Source organism: Zalophus californianus, chromosome 2, assembly GCF_009762305.2.
Source record: "Zalophus californianus isolate mZalCal1 chromosome 2, mZalCal1.pri.v2, whole genome shotgun sequence".
NCBI lineage: Eukaryota > Metazoa > Chordata > Mammalia > Carnivora > Otariidae > Zalophus > Zalophus californianus.
The window spans coordinates 11760955-11784333 of NC_045596.1; the positions used below are offsets into that span (position 1 = coordinate 11760955).

General features: G+C 42.8%; 1 protein-coding gene across 2 annotated transcripts in view; it reads left to right on the forward strand.

The window, feature by feature from the left end:
- The window catches only part of CC2D2A (coiled-coil and C2 domain containing 2A), a 131570-nt gene that overhangs the window by 91638 nt on the left and 16553 nt on the right, over positions 1 to 23379 (forward strand). For both annotated transcript variants that reach the window (XM_035726273.1, XM_035726274.1), the window contains 9 exons: positions 2553 to 2720; positions 5374 to 5479; positions 5670 to 5779; positions 7036 to 7132; positions 7585 to 7683; positions 10771 to 10947; positions 15802 to 16005; positions 20390 to 20479; positions 22028 to 22141. In XM_035726273.1, the coding sequence (XP_035582166.1) occupies positions 2553 to 2720; positions 5374 to 5479; positions 5670 to 5779; positions 7036 to 7132; positions 7585 to 7683; positions 10771 to 10947; positions 15802 to 16005; positions 20390 to 20479; positions 22028 to 22141 (1165 nt within the window). The remainder of the gene's footprint in view (positions 1 to 2552; positions 2721 to 5373; positions 5480 to 5669; positions 5780 to 7035; positions 7133 to 7584; positions 7684 to 10770; positions 10948 to 15801; positions 16006 to 20389; positions 20480 to 22027; positions 22142 to 23379) is intronic.

The window sequence follows — 23379 nt, forward strand, 5'->3', positions numbered from 1 at the left end:
GCATAAAAGATGAAAAATAACTTTCATATTGGTGGCCCCATACAGTGCATTGACTTCCCAACCTGTTCTGTGATTAAATCTCTTGGTCTCCTAAAAAGTTTATTTCCTATGCATGTACTTTCTCTCCACCATCAAGTTGGGAAGGAGACAAAAAAATGTCTATCCATGGCAACCCCTTTCTTTGGCTTGGCCTCCATCCATATCCAGGAGGGAGGCTATACCCACAGACACTCATGCAAACCCTCCCTCTTTATTCCAGGCCCAGAGTCCAGTCACTGAATGTATTTTTTCAGTCATGAAAATTATACTTTAGAATAGATGGTGATTTTTCATGCTGTTTTTCCATTTCTTTTCTTTCTTTTTCTTTTTCTGCTTTACTTTCTGCATTAAGTTCTGAAGGCTCAGGGTATGTTCTTTCTTCTTTTAATTTTGGTTTGTTCTTAGCATTAAACTAAGATGTTTCTATATCTGATGGTCCCAACCACCAAGATGTTTCCATGCTGACTGCTAGCAGGGTGGCAAAGTCTCCTGAGAAGAGCCACCTCTGGGGGAGGGGAGGAATTTTGACAAAGAGAAGGGATATGCCATGTTAGGACCCTCTGGCAAAGGTGTCTCTCAGAGGTCCCCAAGTCTGGGTTAGGTGGGTATCCTGGCAGAGTGATTAATAAGATGGGCTTAATTTACAACAACATGAACCTTGAGGGCATTATGCTAAGTGAGATAAATCAGACAGAGAAAGACAAATACTGTATGATCTCACTCATATGTGGAATCTAAAAAAGCCAAACTCATAAAAACAGAGTAGAAGGGTGGTTACCAGTGGCCAGGGGGTGGGAAAATCAGGGAGATGTTGTTTAAGGATATAAACTTGCAACTAGTGATTAAATAAGTTCTGGAGATCTCAGGCATAGCAGAGTGAATACAGTCAATACTGATCATAAACTTCAAAGTTACCAAGCGCCTTGATCTTAATTGTTCCCCCCCCAAAAAAAGATAATTCTGTGAAGTTATAGAGGTGTTGGCCTACACACTGGCAGCCATATTCCAATATGTAAATGTATCAGACCAACACACTGTACGTCTTAAATTTACAGTTATATGACAATTACATCTCAATAAAAATAAATTAAAAATAGTAAAATGCAGATAATGAGTCACACACAGAAAAAAGATTTGCAATGTCACTCTCCTCACAGTCTTTTTTTTGGGGGGGAGATAGTTATTTTTCATAACTTTCCATTATATTAATATGTAATGGGTCTGCTCTTGTTTTAAGGGAGTTAAAAATAAATATATGTCAGTATTTTCAAAAGAAGAAGAAGGTGGCTGTTTAGTCAGAGTGAGCCGAGTTGCAGCCCCAGCTCCCTCTTACTGAGGAGCCTTCAGCAAATCCTGTCGCCTCCCAGTTTCTTTATGTGAAAAATGGGGTAAATGTGCCTCTTGTCAGGATTAAAAATAGTCTCTGTAAGGCACCCAGCACTCTGCTTGATCCATAGAAGACCCGCAGGGGAGCAAGTGGGAGCCCGTCGGGGGCCGTGGCCTCCCCAGCCAGCATCTGGCCCTCGGAAGGAGGCTGCTCGGCCCTGTCCCGCGCCGTCTGGCCCCATAGCGTCAACCTGCAGATCCAGACACGTCTGTGCCTCTGTTCAGTCTCTGGGCTGGACTTTAATGATCTGCTTCGCGGCCCTTTCTCTCGCCATGACTCACTGCCCGTGCTCCCATCCTCCTGGAAGTGTTTACAGGATTTCGCCTCAGGGAAAGGGAGACAGGAGAGGGATCCTCCTGGCCCACCCCTTCCTCCCGCAGAATCACTGCCATCATGCCACCCTGTCTTTCCAACAGCTGCCATTTTAGGGCATCCACCCAGTGCTAGACCAGTGCCGGGGTGCTTTCCCTTTATCCTCTTCATTACCCCAAGAGGTAGGTATGATCATCCCCATTTTACAGATGATGAAACAGAGACAAAGAGGTGAGATAATGTGCCCAAGGTCAGTGAGCGGAGCCAGGAGTCCCACAGCTTTGTCTAACTCCAGAGGCAGAGGTACCCCCGGAAGTGCCCAAGGCTGTGAACATCACCATGTGAATGGAGCAGGTTAATGCGTGCTCCAGGGTTCAGGAGAGGGCGCGCCCCTTCCAGCTGCTGTGGCTGGAGCCCTGGGGAAGGGAGACACCAGCCCTGAAGGGGCAGACGAGGAGGAAGTGGGGAGGGCACCCATGCACAGGACTGGCCTGGCCGAGCAAAGGTCGAGAGCAGGCAGAGCACATGCACATTTGAGGGATGAGCAGGCAGAGCACAAGGCGGTGGGAAGCAAGAGGGGCCCAAGCACACTTTTCTTCCTCTGATCAGTAGCAGTTAAAATCAGTGTTAAGGACCCACACCAGAGGATCTCCCCAATCACGGGAGAATTTCTTTGACGATTTCCACCCTCCTTAAAAAGACAAGAATTTTTCAGGGGCCTTTGAGGGCCCCTTGGGGAAGAGTTTGGGAAATTGTCTCACAGCTCCAGACCTATCCTTTCCTCAGAGTCCTAATCCTGTTCTGTAATCATTAGCTTTCTGGGGCTAAGCCTTTTCAAGCTGGCAGAACAAAAGCGACCACTGAGGCCAAGGAGAAAAGGTCGGAAGAAGGTGACAGCCCAAAACCTGTCCGATGGAGACATAAAGGTGCTGGTGAACATCATCCGGGCTTATGACATTCCCGTGAGGAAGCCCACAGCAAGGTGAGAGCCCTCCAGATGGCCCTGGGATGGAGAGTACAGGGTCCCAGCCAAGTGGTTCACTTCTTTGTAGCATGTCCACCCCCACGTTGAACATAGTAGTTGATCATGGGGGCTAGGGGTGAGGGGCGGTCTTACTGAAGCCAAAACCCTATTGGTTGCAAGTAATAGAACCAACTCAGTCTATTTAGGCTAAAGAGGGGGTTCATTGGGAATATCTCAGAGAACTCAAGGTTAAGAGGTACAGCTGAACTACATGGTGGACGGTGGATGGTAAAAGAGTGAGATGGTTCTTCGGAGGCCCATTGCTCTCTTGGCTTGCTTCCCTCTGTGGGTCTGCTTCATCTCCACGTGAAGGAAGTGGTCCTTTCAGCCACGGTACCATCCACCAAGCATCAGCTTCTCAGGAGACAAGCTGAAGGTCCTAACTTGGGTCAGGTGTTGATCCATGGTCTAATCACTTATAGCCAGAGAGGCAGGGTCCCCAGGCCCTGGCCTGAAGGTGGGGAATGGTTCTCAGAGAAGTGGGTGTGAGCTAGGCAGATACCCGAGAGGTGTATGTCCTAGGTTCTAAACACACATGCTTTGAGCATAAAAATGTGACTTCCCTTTTATCTGCTCCGAGACATGAGTGATGCCTACTACGTTTCACTACACTGGGGCAGTGGGGAACCCCCAACCAGGGTAAGGTGAGCCTGAGTCTCTTACCCCCTTTAGAGCACGAATTAAAGAAAGAGAGAGCAAAAATTAAAACTTCTACCCGCTGGTACCCTTGCCCATGTAATGAGGAAGGCTGATCTTTCCTGTCCATTCACCAGCTTCCCCGAACTATGCTAAGGCTCTTTCATACAAATTATTTCACTTACTTCTCACTACTGTTAATATCTCCATTTTACAAAAGGGAAAATGTGTCGGTGGCTTGTCCAGGGTCACCCAGCGTCATCTGATTCACTGAAGAGCACCGTTCTGGCCTTTGGCATCTAGGATCTTCCTTTTAAATTTATCCCCCATCCATTATTTTACCCTTTTTTTTTTCTTTCTTTCTTTTTTTTACTGCCTAACTCTTCCACCCACTCCAGAACATCTGATCATCACCATTTCCAGCATTTGGTTACTAGTAAATGTCCATTTAAGCTCTTGAATCTGTGCATAACATTGCTTCCTCGAGCCATAGCCCAACCCCTTCACCTTGATTGCATCAAAGCTCAACTGTGGGGAGAAAAGCTCTTTTTTAAAATAACATATAGGTGTTTCTCTTATTTTGGTCTCTACATTATTTTTTTTTAAGTGTTGAACCATTATGTTCAAATTACAAGGAAGCTTGGTTGATCCTCTGTGTTATACATTTCCGTGTAGTCTCATTAAGACAGCTCAGATATCAACGCTTGCATTAAGCCTGCCCAAATCTTCACCCTCTACCCTTGCATCCACTAGATTGGGTTTTTCATCTCCCTCTCTGGACTCTTCTGGCCCATGCCCATGCCTGTAGTCTAACGTGCCTCCCACTGGATTGTGATTATTTGTTTACATGTCTGCTGGCCCTTTCAGTGCATTTGATGCATCTCTGCAGCCCCAGAGTCTAACACAGGCCGCAAATATAGTAGGTGCTTCACAGATGTTTTTGTAATACTGTAATCAGTGGTGTTCCAGAGAGAAAGAGGGTTTCTCTGGCAGCTGTTGTCTTAAGTATTCCAATTCTATTGTCTCATGGTTTGTCTGATACCCTTATCTGTGAAAAGGAAAGACAGTCTGGTAGAAAGAGACAATTTATACTTTGGCCGGTAATGAATAAGAAATACTTGGTAAATTGTAAAGTTCAGTGCACATATGCAGGAGTGTCGTTAGGAGGAGGGGAGAGGTATCTGGGAGAGACTCTCTGGAGATGATCTTCATTTCTTTTTTTAAGAATCCTAAAAGGGATGGGGCACCTGGGTGCCTTAGTCAGCTAAGCATCCAACTCTTGATTTCGGCTTGGGTCATGATCTCAGGGTCGTGAGATCGAGCCCAGCGTCTGGCTCCATGCTGGACGTGGAGCCTGCTTAAGATTTTCCCTCTCCCTCTCCCTTTGCCCCCCTCTCCTCTACCTCCACCCTTACCCACTGGCTCCCCCCAACCCTGGTTCACGTGCATGCTCTCTTTCTTAAAAAAAAGGAAGAAGAATCCCAAAAGGGAAAGAAGGCAAGAGCCATAGATCCTAACTCAAGCTAGGAATCTGTGAGGGTCTCTTTCCCAGGGCCTGGAGAGAGGGGTCTTACATGGGATATGTAGCTCACAGTTGTTGTAGAATGCAAGGTCACAGAGAATGAATGCAGTGGGAGGGGACCTGGGTGGAGACAGGGCAGGCTGGCCAGGGAGCTCAGGATTCTGCCACCTGAGAGGGACTGAGGCTCTCATTTGTCGGGGGAAAGACAGATTCCTCACTCAGGTACCCCATGGAGAGGAGGAGTGGGGGAGAAGACCCTTTTGTCTGTTCCAGCCAGACATGCAGGGCGAGGGGTGGGAGCTGGGGTGGCTCTATTACTCACTAGGTCATGGAGATGACTCGAGCATACTAAAAGCTTTCTGAAGTGTCAACAGACTGTCACCAGAGCCATACCTCTTTGGAGAAGTCATCTTGCTGAGTATCTAATTTCTGTCCTGCATTTCTCCCTCCTAGCAAATTCCAGCAGCCATCAAGACCGTCACGGACTTTCAGTGAGAAGCATGCTGCCTCCCCGACCACACACAGCCCCACCCACAGCGCGGACTACCCCCTCGGCCAGGTGAAGTACCTGGATGCTGCGTGTCAGCTTAGATCCTTGCCCCTTCAGAACTGCCCAGAAACTATATCGTCTCTTTAATGCTTTATTTTCTTTGGAAACACACTACTTGGTCAACGTATTCTACCTCTGCCAAGAACAAAATAACTCAACGAGCCGTTACGGACTTTAACACCTTGCTCTCCTCTTTAAGGTTTTAGTACGTCCTTTTGTAGAAGTTTCTTTTCAACGAACGATTTGCCACACAACTACAGCTGAAGGACCGAACCCCAGCTGGAATGAAGAACTGGAACTTCCTTTTAGGTGAGCGTATTTTCCTCTTTAGGGAAGTAGGATATTTTGAAGAAATGTGAATAAAAGGGAGACTCGGGGGTGAAAGTTTCTGTAGCTTGTGAGCCAGGACAAGATCCAGGAGTCTGACCCCAAGCCCCACACTGCTCCTCTGGTCTCACAACTAACTCCAGTCGAGAGTAAAATGGGAAAATGTCCAACTTTTGAAACTCGGGTTCACTGCTGAGACACCTCCATGCCTCTCCAGGCTCTGGCATCCTGCAGCCCCAAGATTCCCATTCCCTGGACCCCACAGTCCCTACACAGCTTTCCATCGTTCCTCATCTCCCTGACTCTGGAAGCTTCAAGTAAACTCCCCAGTCTGTAACTCCCTGCTTTCCATAATTACGCTTTCTTCCTCACCAGAAATACTACATAGGCATTTAAAACTTTAAGTGATTTTAGGTATTTAAAAGAGTCCTTATTTCAGATCTTGAAGCAACCTTAGAAATTACCTAGTGTGCCACTCTACTTTTATAGAAAAGAAATGAAAACCCAAAGATGGAAGGTGACTGGCATAAGGCCACATAGTATCGTAGAGATGGAGCAAGGATTAGAGCTGGTTCAGTCAGTAGAGAGGGACACATACCACTATTATGCACACAATGAGCATAAAGAATGAGAAAACATAAAGGCAGATGCTCAACAAAATACATGCAACAGCCCAGTATGGGCTGGACTCGGAACAGGTGATATTACAGGAGATGAACCTCATCCCTGCGCTGCTTAGTTAGCTATGGGAAAGTGAGTGGGAAGCAGGGACCATTCCAGCAGCCTTATAACACCAGGAGGTTTAAGACTGGGGCGTGGTCTGCTGGAGGCGCATCTTCTAGAGCCCAGTTGCTTAGAAAACCTGCATACTGACCGCACCAGTGTCAGCCAGAGCCCTTGAGTGTAGCCTGTCCACGAGCCAGCTCAGCCGTGGCCAGCTGGCTTCTCGCAAAGCTCACCACGCAGGTTGAGGGGTTGACAGGAGACTCGGCAGGACAAGCCAGCAGACAGGGGGCTTCTCTCTGTACGGAGCCTCCAGTCTAGGGCCCCTTCCACCTGAGTATAGGTATTATGTTAAAGCGTCTCAGTACAAAGGTAAATATTTGAAATGAAAGCACTGCTTTTAATCCTCATGTCTATGCTCCTATTTGAGTACTTTTCAGATTTGGGTATTTGAGTGCTCATTGTTTCTATCTTGCCCATTGTCATGGTCCCTGGTCACATGTGCCCATGTGCAGGGCCCCCAATGGGGATTACAGCACCACCGGTTTGCAGTCAGTGAGAGATGATGTGTTCATTAACATTTTTGATGAAGTGCTGAACGACGTCCTAGAGGTAAGCTCACAGTTTGGAGAAAGGCATCTGTACCCATGTTCACGTCCTCTACCTACTGTAAGTCCCTAACACATTCTGTCTTTGTGCTGGTTGACATGTTTCAGACCTGACATGTGTGAGCAGGAAAGGGAGAAGGGAGGAACAGAACTTGCTTTTTGATTTTCAGTAACTGCACTGGGTGGGTTACCTACGTGGTCTTAATTCTAGAACAACCCTGTGAAGGAGACTGTAAAATCTCCAGTTTAGTGAAGGGGAAACTGAGGTGCAGAGGGATTGAGTGACCTTCCTAGGGCCACAAAACGATGAAGTGTCTGAGCCAGAATGGGCCATAGGTCTGTCTAACCTACCCCACGGGCTTCCGGCTATAGCCCAGCCATTTTCCTGGGGCCGGTTAATTACATGAGTGGCCGACGTTGCGTTGCTCAACAGTTACCGCTTCCCACCCGCTGCAGGATGACCGTCAAAGAGGAAGGGGAATCCACACCCATATTGAGAGACACTGGTTGGGAAGCGTGAAAATCCCATTTAGCACCATTTACTTCCAAGCCAAGGTAAGCATCCGACATCCAAATTCCATGGGGCTCGGGAACAGCTGCATCCACTGCTCCTGTACCCTCCCCACTGAGAGAACCTATGCGGGAGCCGCCGTCGGCAAGATAAAAAGCCGTTGATCTTGGGTCATATTTGCGTGGCTTGTAAAACATCCATCTGCCTTAGAGTCAGGAGTTAATGGAGGACGGTTCCAGTCTGAGAATTTTTCTAACATTTAAGTAGAAGTGAAGCAGATGGTGGGATGGAGCAGAAACGTGTCAAAACGACCAAAGTGGAGTGGATGGATGCCTGAAAGTAACTTGAAGGGAATAGTCAGCACAGTGATGGCCCATGTAATCACGTGCATTCTATTAGTGCTTCTAGAGTGCTCCCCATTTCAGACACAGAAAACGGTTAGCAGAGACCCGTTCGACTAAGACACCCTTCTTCAGAGTATAGTGGTTTTGCTTAAGGAGACCCATTTAGGTTAACAACTCTTGAATGACTTAGTAGCTCTAATCTGGGACAGTGAAAGATTCTGCAATGGCTTTAATATCCTGGTATTAAATCCATGGCAATGGGAGGCTTTGAGCCACAAACCTGTAGCTAATCTCCCACAGCCACAGAGAGAGCAGTTTAATCCCACACGTGATGACCACCCAGACCAGGTGTCTCCCGGGCCACAGTCTACAGCAAGACCCAGGCTTGGATGGATTGGAAGCTCAAGGATAATTGGAATTGCAGAGCCAAGATGCAATTCTCTCCCTAGACAAAGGGACAGTCTACAGGTGAAGCTTCCGTGATGTGCTGGCCAAAAATTTACATTTCCCTCTTTGAATCGATCTTAAATGAAAAAATTTTTTTGTTTAAGAGCACACGAGTTTGTAAACGCAACTGCCATGTTGTTTGGCATTGCTGAATTTCACATTTGGAAGGGTACTCAGAGGTAATTACTCCCAATCCCTTCTTGATAAATTAATCTCCTTTATTGTGGTAATGTCCATACTCTGCTTGAGTGCCTCTAGAAACAGGGAATGTAATCTCTTTGCCATAGCTGTATTATAAATTTCTTCCTTGAACCGTACCATAATCTGTGTGCTTCCTTATTTGTAGGTCCTGGTTTGAAGCTACACATAACAAGTCGAATCCTGACCCACAAATAACAGTAGGAGTAACTATATTACATGCCATTACTAGCTAGTTTGTACACCACCTCAGTTAAACCTCACAACAACCCAGTCGGCTTTATTGTCCCCATTTTACAGACGAAGAAACAGAAGCCTAGAGATGTGAAGTCACTACTCAAATCCCAAAGCTTACAGCAGAGCGGGATTCAGCTTTTACCCACTTCCCACAATGCTCACATTGCGTATTCCTGGGGAGTGAGATTGGTAAACGGAGAGAACTATTCAACGTTGGGTTTTATACATTTCAATATTACTTTTGAGAATGATTTTATTACATTTGTCATTTAAAAGTTTTGTCTGACTCCAAAACTCGTGCTCTTCCATGCACCCGCAGCGGACATTGGGCAGGATCTGGAGACGCTGCTGGTTGTCACAACTAGAGCGGGAACTAGTGGTATCTTGTGGGTGGAGGCCAGGGATGCTGCAGACACCCCACGGTGCACAGGACAGCCCCCACCACACACAATCCTTAGGCCCCAAAGATCAGCTGTGCCCAGGCTGAGAAACCCTGTCTTAAATCCTGATGCTCCAGCTATCTGGAGAGAATACCCACTCCTTTCTGGGTCATCGGCCTAGTTGCCCCATCAGATGCACCTGGTTGTTTCAGCTGCACGTTTCACGGCGTTGTTTCTGGATACTTTTTTTTTTTTAAGATTTTATTTATTTATTTGTGAGAGAGAGAAAGAGCACAAGCAGAGGGGAGGGGTAGAGGGAGAAGCAGACTCCCCACTGAGCAGGGAGCCGGATGCGGGACTCGATCCCAGGACCCTGGGATCATGACCTGAGCTGAAGGCAGACGCTTAATGACTGAGCCACCCAGGCGCCCTGTTTCTGTATCCTTTTCCCTGTACCCCTTACCTGCCCCCCAGTGCAGGCTCTGGGGCAAAGCACTGATATAAGGAGGAAAATAAACAACAGCTCACTTAATTCCTCCCTAGAAGGCGCAGTCACTGAAAGTTTAACTTCTTTCTGTATTTCTCCTGAGACATAAATGCCACTAAAGACTGAAATGAAAATCAGATTCTCTGTAAGCATGTGAATTTCAAATTCTGGCCCTGAAAAGTTGTGTGGCACCAGACAGTCTTTAATAAACTTATTGTTGTGTTGACTACACAAGAGTGGAAAGTCCTGTCTTTTGGAGCCTCTGCAGAAGTCAGGTCATTTTATTTAAGTGGCTTGTAGTGCATTAGACCCGCAGGTATTGAGCACCTGCTGTGTAAACAAAACGCTGCTCTACATTGGAGAAGGGTGGTAGAAATGGGGGTGACATATAGATCTATTCACAGAGAGAAATCAGGTCTCCAGAGCAAAGTGATAAACAGGCACATGACTGCAAAGTGGGGCAGAATGGGTCACGGTAACAAGCAGGAGATACACACTGTGTGAGGCTGCTGGAGATAACAAAATAATTCACGAAAGAGATGACATCCAACCCAAACCTGGAAATAATGATTGATACTCCGCAAGGGGGGATGAAACTCTGGAGCATTCCAGAAAAGGGGGAAAGGCTGCTGGCCCATCCATACTGAGTGCTGAGCATACGCCAGGCATTTTTCTGGGTGTCTGACATCTATTCATCCAGCACCCAGAACTACCCTACAAGTAGGTCCTACTATTGTCTCTTTATAAATGCACGAGCTGAGGCACCTGGAGTGTAATCCAGGATTTGAACCCAGGTGACCTGCTGTCACGGTCAACCTGCAGAGCAGGCAGACGCTCTGCAGAACTTCACAGAGGCAGGGAAGTAGAGAGCCCTTCCCATGAGAGCTCAGGGAGACACGCCCAGAAAGAGGGGGGAGCCTTGAATGTCAGTCCGAGCAGTCTTTATTGGATTCATCAGATAGTGAGGGGCTGACACTTGCCTTTGACCTTTCACTGGAAAACCACCAGGATGTTCACCAAGTCATATGTTGTTCACAGATTGACGGGACGTTTAAAATAGACATTCCCCCTGTTCTTCTGGGCTACAGTAAGGAGCGAAGCCTGATTATCGAACGGAGTTTTGACTCGGTGCGAAGCTTGAGTGAAGGCTCCTACATCACCCTGTTCATTACCATCGAGCCTCAGCTGGTTCCCGGGGAGTCTGTTCGAGAAAAGGTAACCCTGCCCCCACTTGAGCATCGCATGTCTGATGCTGATGAGACACGACTATGCTTGCTGGGCTGTGCTTTTATAAACGCAGACCACATGGCACAGGCCGAGGGCTCCTGACACTGTCCACTCAGCACTCTTAGAGTCTGGACAGAAGGAAGGGGAGATTGCCGATTGGGGTACTTCCATTGAGCCGATACTTAGGTTGATCCAAAACTTAAACTTTCAGGCCAAGCAAGACAAACATAAACATGCGCCAGGTTTAGAAGAATTTTCTTAATGGAAGAAGAAAAGCAGACTGCGCTTTTATCTTGATGTTTACTGGCAAGCATGCTGAAACACATCTCCACGTGTGACCTCACATCCCTGGTTGGACTGTGCATTGAATCAATTTATAGGATCGTAAGGCTAGACCTCCAGGGGTCACCTCATTTCAGTGCCTTCAGACAGAAACAAGAATCTGCACAAGTGCTCCAATTCTGAACAGCTCTACAACAAAGAGTTTCCAGAACGTAGGTTTGTTAGCAACTGTTTCCCAACCCCTATAGCCAGGAGACACTTCCTTAATGTAACATGCTTATGCAGTCTTGACGTGCACCGCCGTCACTGGTTTGGGGGGAAAGTATTGATCATGACCTCTTCACACTATAAACTAATACAGTCACAGCCACCACCACATACTGAGTTCTTACTCGGTCCTCAGCACCACGTCAGACATTTGACACCTGTTCTCTCTTAATACTCACAGCTATATTGTACAGTGGGTCTGCAACTGAGACAGGGGGAAAATGAGGCTCAACCTTCCAGTTCCCCCAGACAGTAAATGCAGAGCTAACAAGTCTGTCTGACTCGAAACCTTATATATTCAATAAATATTTACTGAGCATCTTCTATGTGACAGGCATTTCTCAGGTACTGGGGATACAGCAGCCTAGAAAAGCAGAGAAAAATCCCACGGAGCTTACATTCATGTGTAAACCCAGCTTGTCACCTACTACACGAGACGTGGATTCTCCTGCTGACTCTGTAGTTTATCCATCTTAGCTTTGTAATTACGACTCAGATGGAGATGGAAAAAAACAATGAGCACATTCCTCTGTTTCTGTTTCAGTATTACAGTTTGGTTCACAAGAGAAAAATCCCTACTCCCTATTCCCCTTTGAAAGGATTATTGGAAAAAATAAATCTACTGAAATTCAAAGTAATCTCACATGCCAGCCTTTGTCACAAACGCTGTGACAAATCTGTTCTCTAGAAAACATGGCAGAATACATGCGCTTCAAAATATTTCTAGGAAGTGAAACATGTATTCTGAATGTTCTTCCTTCATGTATAAACTCAAGAGAAAGCCAACAAGCATGTTGATACAGAAAAATGCTCCCAGACAAAAGATGGTTTTACTATTTTTATGTCTTCTTCACGAAGGAAAAGCACTCCATCTGGAGGTGAGCTTCCAAAGCATGTGAAAGCAGTCTGCGACTGCGGCTAAAGGGTTGAAACCCAGAGCCCAGAGCCGCCTCTTAGCACCTGGCACTGCCCCTCACCCCCTGGGCTCTGAAGCCCAGCCCCCAGGTCCCACAACCTGCCCTGCCTACAGCCAGGTAACAGGGCTGTCCACTGCTGCTTCAGTGGCAGGTCACTGCCCTGCTGTGGCTGTGCGGAGCATTTCTCTTAGGCCTCTTGAAAGGAGGCTTAAGAAACCCCTTTGGAGGCCAGGTTCTTTGCTGCTATTTGATGAGGAAGCACCCTGATGTCCTAAACGCAGTGGCAGAAAACACTGCTGGATGAGTCCCCTGCAGATGATTCGGGAGAGACAAGATCTCACCCTAAGAGCACAGAGCCCACAACCTGGAATCGGTTTTCTACTTACCAGCAACTTCCAGAATTAGCAGATTAGAGTTTTCCCTCCACCATCATCCCATGGGGAACCATTCCCTGACTTTTTAAGGGATTTACTCATGGAATTTTCATAAGAATCAGTAGTGACTCCTGAAACTCTTCTGTAACTGCTTTACGTTGTCTTGAGAAAAGTTAAGTTTTTAAAAATAGATTATTTCTGTTAATAAAGTCTTCCTCTCATTTCTTTTTTCTTTCTTGCCTCTAATAGATGAGTGACATGCTTAAAAAGGTATACCAGGTATTTTGTTTTACATCCATTGGTAGTTATTAGGCTTTTACTTAGCTGCTCTCCATCCCCTGCCATTTCATGGAAGCTGATGGGTCCTGGTGTATATGCGATCCCTTGGTGATGAGGTACAGACGTTGGAAGTTCCATGAAGAATGTCCAGCTCTGTCTTTCGGCCCATTTCATTTTGTCAGAGAGATTCTTAGTTAGCTGTGAATGTAGGAAGTCATAGGTGTGAATGTAGCCTGCATGCTGGGCACCATCTCCACTGTTTCCAAGCCTATAAAATCCATGAGCTGCTTCTTAGAGACACAGCGCAGCTGTGACAATGATTTCTGATTAGCAGAGCTGTCACAGCGTGTCCAAAGAGAGCTTTTAAACCCATTCGATTTTCTGTAAATACTGACACTAACCTAGAGGTTAAAAAAAAAAAAAAAAAATTAAACCAGTTAAGAATCTTCCACATTTTGTGTTGAATCAAACTGCAAATTTGTCAGTTAGCCCTTAATTTGTTTTGTAATAAACAACCCAAATTCTTCTAGTATTTAGCTTTCGCTTGGCACTTCTTAGATTTCCAAGATGGCATACTCCTCCATAAATCACTGTTTCGCTCCATGGAATGGCATCCTGGTGGCCTAAGCAAGTATTAATGACCATTAATAGATACTTATTTAAATGCTTACCTTGTGTATGCTCGGGGCAGAGAGGAACACAAGATGATTCAAGCATGGGCCCTGCTCTCACAAAGTACTAGGTATGTAGTCAAAATACACAACTGCACGTCCAGGTCCAAGTGGGAGAAAACAGTTTCTTCAACCTGGAAGGCCAATAGTCAGGACTGATTCAAGGTTTTTGTTGCTCTTTCTGGACAAAGCCCATTGCTACCTCCTAAGTGCTCCCCTAGCACCCTGTGTTTATCTCCATAGAATCTCTGGTCAAGTAGTTCAAGTGCCTGACTGCTTGTTAGTGTTCTCCTCTAGAATAGAAGTTGCTTCAGACACTGTTTCATACTCATTTATCCACAGTGCCTGGAACCTTTCAGACTCTCAGCAAATAACTGGATGAGTAAGTAAATGAATAAGTGTAAAGAACATAGGGATGAATTCACTGGTGCTTTGTTTCAAACCACTCTTGTTGCATGATTCTCCATCTTTCTAAAGTTACAGTTATTTCTGGGGTGACAGTTCTATCCCAGGAGTCTGTGACACACCCATACCAAAAAAGTCTTCAGAGCTCACCGTTTCCATTTATTTATATCTCCGTCCTAACATCTGTCGGGCAGCTACCGTGGGGCGGCGGTATGCCGAGCGGTAGGTGGTTACAGTGATGATGCAGATGATGATGATGTTCAGTTTCAGATGTCAGGGACATCCCATGAGAGTATGTGGGAGGCTTCCGGAAGTGCCTCCATCCTACTTAATCCCCACAACTGCTACCCCAATCCCTCAGGGTACAGCAATCAAATTAGAAACAGGAGCCACAGTCCAGCTCCAATGAAACAGAAGTCAAGAACAGCTGGGATAGTCTAGATTCTATCTGAAGTCATAAAAAAGTAAGGGGATGTTTTCTGTGCACTTGTTCATTCACTCAACAATATTTGTTAAAAACTTAGTATGTGTACTACGTGCCAGGTGGTATTGGTACTGGAGATAAAAAACAAGAGCAAAACAAAATCCCTGATTCTAGGAATCTTACTCTATAGGGGGAGACAGAGTAAACTTATCAGCGATTTTAAATGCTAAAAAAATAAATAAATAATGCAGAGTATAAGAAGGATAGTTGGGTGCACTTCCCTTCTCAAAATAGACACATTTTCAGGCACTGCCTAGAATCTAAATTCTACTTAACAGTTAATTTTTCTAATAAAATTTTATTTGAGTTTATCTTGAAACCCTTTGAAATGTAAGCAACCATATGTATATTTTTATACTAAGCGATAAAATTCTTTTTTTTTTACACGTAGTTGAAATTTTAATATGCCTAGGTATTGATTAAGCGATAAAATTCTTATAAAAACATTTAAATATCTGCTTTTTTCAAACTATTTTTTTAGCAATAGCTTTAGGGGAAAAAATTACAACATGTGTCTAAAGGCAAATGAAAATTGTTCTGTTTCATCTGCTTTGAGTTACTATCAGAAGTTTGGGAATTGGTAGCTCATCTTGGATCAGAGAACTGCTTAAAATAAATATAATACATTTGATCTTTCTAGTTCTGTTTCCTTTTTCCCTGAGACCCATTACTATTATGTATTACATTGATCATGGATTTAAAACTTAACATATCAACATATATCTGTCAATTTGTTACGCATTTAACATGAGTTGCTCAAGCTTTGCCTTTGAGATGTTAGATTTCTGGGACCCTCCCCCCTCTAAAACCAATGTCAAAATACACATAAAACTACTGCTTGGTCTCATCAATCAGAATTAGTACATTATACTTTACTTTCTATATAGGTGTTTATAGTTTTCTATAGGGCTGCTTGCCTGTTGACTACTTTCTTTCAATCCTGTTCAATATATTTTAAGTATTTAATGTATCCATCTAATCTTTAGATTATAAATATAATTAAATAAAGCCCTAGGACTCCAGGGCATGGCAATAGCGTAAGGGGTCACTTATTCATAGTTCCTGAAGCACATTTTTAGTTCGTGTCGACTGTGGGATCTCAACGAGTTCTCCTGTGCCTCCTGTAATCACATGTAAACTCCATGGAGTCTTTGTTTTTGAAGTTTGATTCTCAGGAAGATGAGAAATTGCTTCAAGCAACAGAGAAGTTTCAAACTGAATGTGCCTTAAAGTTTCCACACCGCCAGTGCCTCACAACAGTGACTGACATCAGTGGAAAAACCATTTTTGTCACCCGTTACCTCAAGCCTTTAAACCCTCCACAGGAGCTCCTGGATGCCTGCCCCAACAGCCCCCAGGCAACAGTGGTGAGTATGTTTCACAAGCCCATCACGGCTGCTCCTAAAAATGTGTTACAGTTTTAATATACCGCCCTCTTAATTACCATATTTCCTAGGACTTAATATAGTCACTATATTGAGATCATTAGTGGTGAAAGAAATGATTAACACTTTTTTATTACTCTGAGGCTCACTTTCTTTAGAAAAGTCTGAAGGTACCAGAGAGGGTAGAAATCCTTAGTTCATTCTTTCAGTTAACGATTGTGGGGTACTTACCATGTCCCTGGCTCTAGACTGGGTTCTGGAAATTAACATTTGGAAGATGCTTTACACTTTGGCAATGTCTTACATAAACATGCCTTCATTATGCGTCCTCCATCACTTTCTGGGATTCAAACCACGGCCTCTGATTTCAGAACTCATGCACTTTCTACTATAGCAAGATAACTATTCAGTATTATACTTAATACTATAGGCATCATTGACTTCAAATGAAGCAAAAATTATTTCCAAGATTTGAGGATGTACAGCATGTAAGCCGTCACCACAGAATGCATCCATACTGAGCCATTAAATATACATGCGCATTCTCTGGCTGCAGAGCACCCTCCCCATCACAACCACACATGAACAGAAGCCATATTTTAAACAGGCTGTTTTTAAGTGACTACTGTAACCCATAACTATCTTCAGAGAGTGGGTAGTCTACGGAGTAGTTGCTGTTAATAAGCCATTAACATAGTAATTTAGGAACAGGGTGATGATATATCTATTTGCAGATATAGATACAGCAAAAAAGTAAAACCTGTGCTCCACATTTCAGATACTTTTTTTATTAATCAATTTTTATTAAAAACCACAATAGGGACTTCCCTCTGTTCTTCCTAGCATAGTAAATATGCAGAAAACTTCTCCCAGGAGAGAGCACTTAGGAGTGATGAATAAAATATTTAAACCATTTTTAAAATCATGGCTGACATAGAACTAAGGTGGCAGGGGGTAAACTCAGAGACAGGAAACAATGAAGCAGGTTCCACAGGGTGAGAGTCTGAAATAGTGTCTGCTCTGAGGTCGTCCAATAATTCCTGATGCCTAGAGCTGGGCATCTACACAAGGCATGCCCACAAGCTGGTGGGGAAGGAGGTAATGTGTGGTGCCAGGGCAGGGAGGGGGGCTGAATTAGAGACTCAGGTACACAGTTAGGACTCTCGACAGGTAATGTCAACAGTGGGTACACCAGGAAATACCCAGCTTTGCAGAAGGAATCTTGCCTGTCTCAGCCTTGACTGTGGATGGAAGAGAAACGAGAAAAGTTTCTCCAGGGAATTCCTAATCACTAAGTTGTATTTATTCACACTTGAGACTGTTATTTACACTGCCCGGATGACCCAAAAAAAAACTTCAGCTGAAAATTTAATTGAAAGTGTTCCCTGTTCTAATGCCCCTAAATCCCTGACAGAAGGAAAAAGAAATCTTTCTAGAAGAACACCCTTTAAACTCAACCTTAAAAACAAACAAACAGAAAAAGTTCCAAAGTTCCAAGCAACACAAACATAAAAGATCATCAATAGGGCACCTGGGTGACTCAGTCAGTTAAGCGGCTGCCTTCAGCTCAGGTCATGATCCCAGGGTCCTGGAATCAAGCCCTACATTGGGCTCCTTTCTCCATGGGGAGTCTGCTTCTCCCTCTCTCCCGCTTATGCTTTCCCCTGCTTGTGCTCTCTCTCTCTCAAATAAATAAAATCTTAAAAAAAAAAAATCATCAATAAAGAAATAAGTCACCATGAGGAAGGCAAGAGTTAGCACATACAACACACTGCAGAGTAGTCCACAAAGACTGCAAATACTAGAATTATCGGATTCAGAATATAAAATACATATGTTTGCTAAGTTTAAGAAATCCAGGGAATTGAAAATGTAACAGAAGAACAGTAGACTATCAGAACTGACAGGCGGGTGTTAAAAATAATTGCATGGTACTTATAGAAATACAAAATGGAATAGTTAAAATGAGACAATGAACAACTGGCTTAACCAAGACATAAAATACAGTTAAATACAGAGTTAAGTTACATACAGGTAAGTACAGAGAGACTTCATGAACTGGAATATGCATGAAAGAAATTACTTGGAATATAGCACAGAGATAGCAAAAACTAGAAGATTTAAAGGAAAGGTTAAGAGACATGGATGATAGAGGCAGGACAGCCAAACCCTGTATGAAAGGAGAAGGGCAACGTTCAAAGAGAGCTGAGAATTTATAAGACTTGATGAAAGACAACAATCCTCTGATGCAGGATGCCCAGTATATCCTACATAAGATAAATAAAATAGAATTAAAATCTAGGCATATCATAGGGGACTACAAAGATGAGCTTATAAGCAGCCGGAGAGAAAACAGATTTTCTATAAAAGAACAATGATTCAACCAATGGACTTTTCAGCTGCACAAATGAAAGTCAGAGAAGGCTTAATATCTTCAAAAGGCTGAAGGAAAATAGCCATCAAACTAGTCATTTATATCCAGTGAAACCATCTTTCACACAAACATTGGAGAATTTACAACCAAAAGATTTTCACTTAAGAAATTTCTAAAAAATATACTTCACAGAAAGAAAACTCTCAGAAAATCCGAGACACCACGCATAATGGTAAAGAAAATGGAAAATTTGTGAGTAAATCTAAACAGGCATTGTCTTCGTGTCAATAATACTAGCAATGAGGATGGAAAATAGTGATTAAAAACAAAAATCCTGGAAAAAATGCATATATGTCAGGACAGGATCGATGAGAGTATTTTAATTCCCTTGTGTTTTCCAAGAGGAAAGTGAAGATATTTATTAACTTTTAGAGTTTAAGTTAAATATTCATGTTGAAATTTCTTTTTTTTAAAGATTTTATTTACTTATTTTAGAGAGGGCACAAGCGGGTGAGGGCAGAGTAGGAAAGAAAGGGACAAGCAGACTCTGCCCTTAGTGCGGAGCCCAACGGGGGCCTCAATCCCATGACCCTGAGATCATGACACAAGCTGAAATCAAAAGTTAGGGGCTCAACCAACTGAGCCACCCAGGTGCCCCCATGTTGAAATTTCTAAATTAATCACTTAAAAGAATAAAAGAAAGTGCATATAGCTTCCAAAGTGGCGGGAGATAAAATAATGAAATGGGATGAAGAAGAGAGTGGTGAGAAAAAAAGAAACATAGAAAAAAAGAAACATAGAAAAAAGAAACATAGAAAAATAAAAAGCACAGAATAAGGTAGTAGAAATAGTCTAAATGTTTACTAGTAATCGCAATCAAAGCAAAGGGGTTAAACTTTCCAGGTAAAAAACAAACTGTCAAACTAGATTTTTAAATCGTTTATGGTGGACCTTTACAAGCTGATTCTAATATTTATATGGTGGTGCAAAGGGCCAAAATAGCCAAGACATCCTGAGGAATAAGAAGAACTCAGTGGGAATATTTGCCATACCATACATCCAGGCTATTATGAGACCATAGTAATTAAAGTAAAATGGTATCGACACACAGATAACAGAGAGAAAAATGGAAAAGAATAAAAAGTCCACTCAAATATAACCCACTCAAACCTGACATTACAAAGCTAGCATTGGAAATTAGTAAGGAAAAGATTGACTATTACATAAATTTTACTGGAATCACTGATTTTTACATATGGAAAAAATAAAAATAGATTCCTACTTCACATCACTCAAGTGCAGACAGATTGAGGACTTAAATATGAAGGCATTTTTATCTTTATGATTTTTAACTTTATCTTTATGACTTATTACAAGTCATCTTTATGACATGAGACAAAGTATTTCTTAAACAGAAAAAAAACACAAGCTGTAAGAAAAGAAAAAAGATACATTTGGCCATATTAACAGTGAGAACTTGGGTTTATCAAAGACACCACAAAGGAAATGAAAAGCCACAAATAAGATGTTTACAAACTGCAGGAATATGAGTCGTAACTACAATGATGTCCTGATCTTGGTTTCTAAATACTATTGCTCTCTAAAAAGCTCCTTGGAAAAATGGCTGCTTTCTGAACTGAGCTAGAAGAAATACAAGATGACTGTGAAAGTCCTCTTATACCAGAAAGTAAGGAAGTGCAGGAAAAAAAAAAAGAGGACATTTCAAAGCGACCTAGCAGCCAGTGTCTTCATGTGTGAAAGCTGGATATTAACAGTGACTTCCTTTGTAGGATGTGTGCAGAGGCTGAAAGGACATAATGTTAATACAACACTCAGTAAACACTTGGTGAGCATTCACTTCATTTTGTACACATAAATGTTTGTGATACATGAACCTGTCTTGCAAAGAATGAGGTAGAGTATCCAGCATTCTATTTTACCGCAAGTTATTTTTTTAAACAGGAACTGCTCGATTATTTTTTGTTCAAACAGGAACTGGTGGCTCGATATGTGTCATTGATTCCTTTCTTGCCTGACACTGTTTCATTTGCTGGCATCTGTGACATGTGGAGCACGTCTGATGTGAGTAGTTCTTCCTCACAGATTTACTAGTTTGTGCTGACTTCGATGAACACGGGCCAAAGGCTTGTATAATTTTAAATTGCAACGTTCATTGGTCCTTATAAAAATCCACTTGGTCATCTGTTTAGCAGACTGAGCTAAATTCTGAAGTATTTTTTCTTTCTGGTTCCATTTGACCAAGTTCAGAAATTAAGAAAAAAATATTTGCACAAAGAATAAAAAACATTTCAGAAGTCAATACTGATTTATCCTCCCAGTATTACCTTAACAATATCGCAGTTTTATTCATTAAAAAAAAATCAAAATTACACTCTATATTACACATGGAACTCATATATTCCATAATTTATGGGCTTCCTAAGGCATGCCATGTCATTACTGATTCCGTATGTACTTCCTGGTCACCTACCACATCTCAGACATTGTACTAAATTCAGGCTATGAGCGAAATAAACATGGCGTCTGCCCTCATGGAATTTACAATCTGTGTATGTTACATCCAAATGGATCTTCTATGAAACAAACACATATATCATCAGAGGTATTCATTCTGCTTCTGGATCTCATGTGTACTGTGTTTGGATAATTGTAGGATATTAAACAATATCCTACAATTCCCTTTGAAAGATAGCTCTAAACCAAAGAAATTTAAGTACACTAAATTTTTTGTTTCCCAGGATATTTTGGCAACATAATGTTGACAGTATTAGAGGTAACATTTCCACAACCTCAAGGCATCTAAAGAAAATATGCAAAGAACAGAATAATTCATGTGCTCTCGAGCCAGATTGGCTTTCCCACTCCCTAGGTATTCCTTCTCTGTGTTTCCACGTCCTCATCTATAAAATGGGAAGAGAAGTACCTCCCTCAAAAGTTTATTCTAGGATGAAATGAGTTAATGCATGCAATGTGCTTAAAACAATTTGGGGGCAGGGCAGGGGGAGCTATGAACAGGACGAGTACAAATGATTTTTAGGGCCGTGAAAATATTCTGTGAGATTCTAATGATGCGTACATGTCATTACACATTTGTCAAAACCCAAAGAATGTACAACACCAAGCGTGGGCCCTCCCATAAGCTGTGGACTTTGAGAGATTATGATGTGTCAATGTAGGTCTATCAGTTGTAACAATCATCCTACTCTGTGGGTAGATGCTGATAACATATGGGGGCAAGGGTAGATGGGAAATCTCTTCCTCCAATTATACTGGGAACCTAAAACTGCTGTAAAAATAGTCTAAATAGTAAAAAAAAAAAAATCATATATAAATTAAAAACAAGAAGTAAAACTGAAATTTGTCTCCCCCACCATAGTGTTGATTCTAGAAATCCATGTCATCAATGTCAGAGAAAATACCATATTGGTTTGTTTGTTTCAATGAATTAGAACATAGTACCAAAATATGGAAAAAAAGATTTTTAAAATAGGTCTTCTACTTTAAGGCACTAGTTTTAACAGTGACTTTTTTTAAAAATCCTATATGGCCCATACAGAATGAAGCAGTCAGTCAACAACATCATTTTTCTTTTCTTTCCATCTCCGTCAGCAATTTCTGGATCTCCTGGCAGGAGACGAAGAAGAGCATGCAGTATTACTATGTAATTATTTTCTCTTTCTGGGGAAGAAGGCCTGGCTCATGATGGGCAGTGCTATTCCTGAGGTAAGACCATGCAGGCTGGCTCCAACAGAGGAGTGTAATTGTCTTAAGACACTTGTGTTAGGTTCCAGATTATGAACAGTACTAATTTGCGTAACGATCCTTTGAGTTGAAAGGAAAGTGGCCCAGAGATTGCACCGTGGGGAGAGAGGACCAGTGATAAGACATGAAATGATTTTTAGTGGTACTAGTGCTCTGATCAGTGCTTCTGATTGGGGGCTTTTTTTTGGCAAATCTGAACACTTTATCACTCAAAGGCCCCACCTGACTCTGTCCTTTTAGTTTGAGCCCCCAGCTGCCCATGGTACTCAGAATTTTGATTCCCTTAGTGATCCAACGCTACTCATGCTAAGGAGTGAAGGGGATCTGAAGAAGTGTGGCAAGGTTAGAGATCTCTTCTGTCACGCCCACTGCTTCCTCAGGCATCTGCGACTAACCAGCAGGCAAAGGGGAATGCAGCAACCACAGGAGCAAAGAAAAGAATGTTAGCAGCTATATTTTGATATTATTGTTACTTTTATTGGACTGGAGATACCACCTATTAGAATGTTTCCCCCAGCCCACTGCAAATGTCCCTAAATTTTGGGAATGTTAGGGTAATTTGGGGTACGAGTTTAGAAAATTCACATGAATTGAAGCAGCTTATCCAAAGAGTGTATCCAAAGGAGGCCACAAGTTTCCAGGAATCCTTGGGAATTAGGTAGCACGAGTTGCCACTGGGCAGGTATTATCACATCCAAAAACTAATTCACTCTCCATCGTTATCTTTCAGGGAGGCTGGTACAAGGAAAAGAACACTAGGCTAGGAAGTCATGAAGCCTGGGTTCAAAGCTCTGCCTACTCCTCATGAGCTGTGTGGCTCTAAGCAAGTCAATTCACAACTCTGAGCTTTATAAGGAAGTCAGGATAATAAATCTTGCCCTGCCTTCCCCAGAAGGCTATTGTGAACATCAAAGGAAGTCCATACACGAGCAGTAAATGAATAAATGCTCACTGTAAAAAAAATAAATAATAATAATAATAATAATACAATAATAGACAAGTATTCTGAGTAAAAAGTTAAAAGTACTTTGTCAGGCTCTAACCCCCAAACCAACTCCCTACCCCAGGTGTATTCACTGCTAACAGGTTGGTACGTATCTTTTCAAAACATCTTCTATGCATTTACATAATTATAAATGTATCTCAAACACTAGTTACTGTATTAGAAACAGAAGTCGTATTCAGACATAATCAGCCTT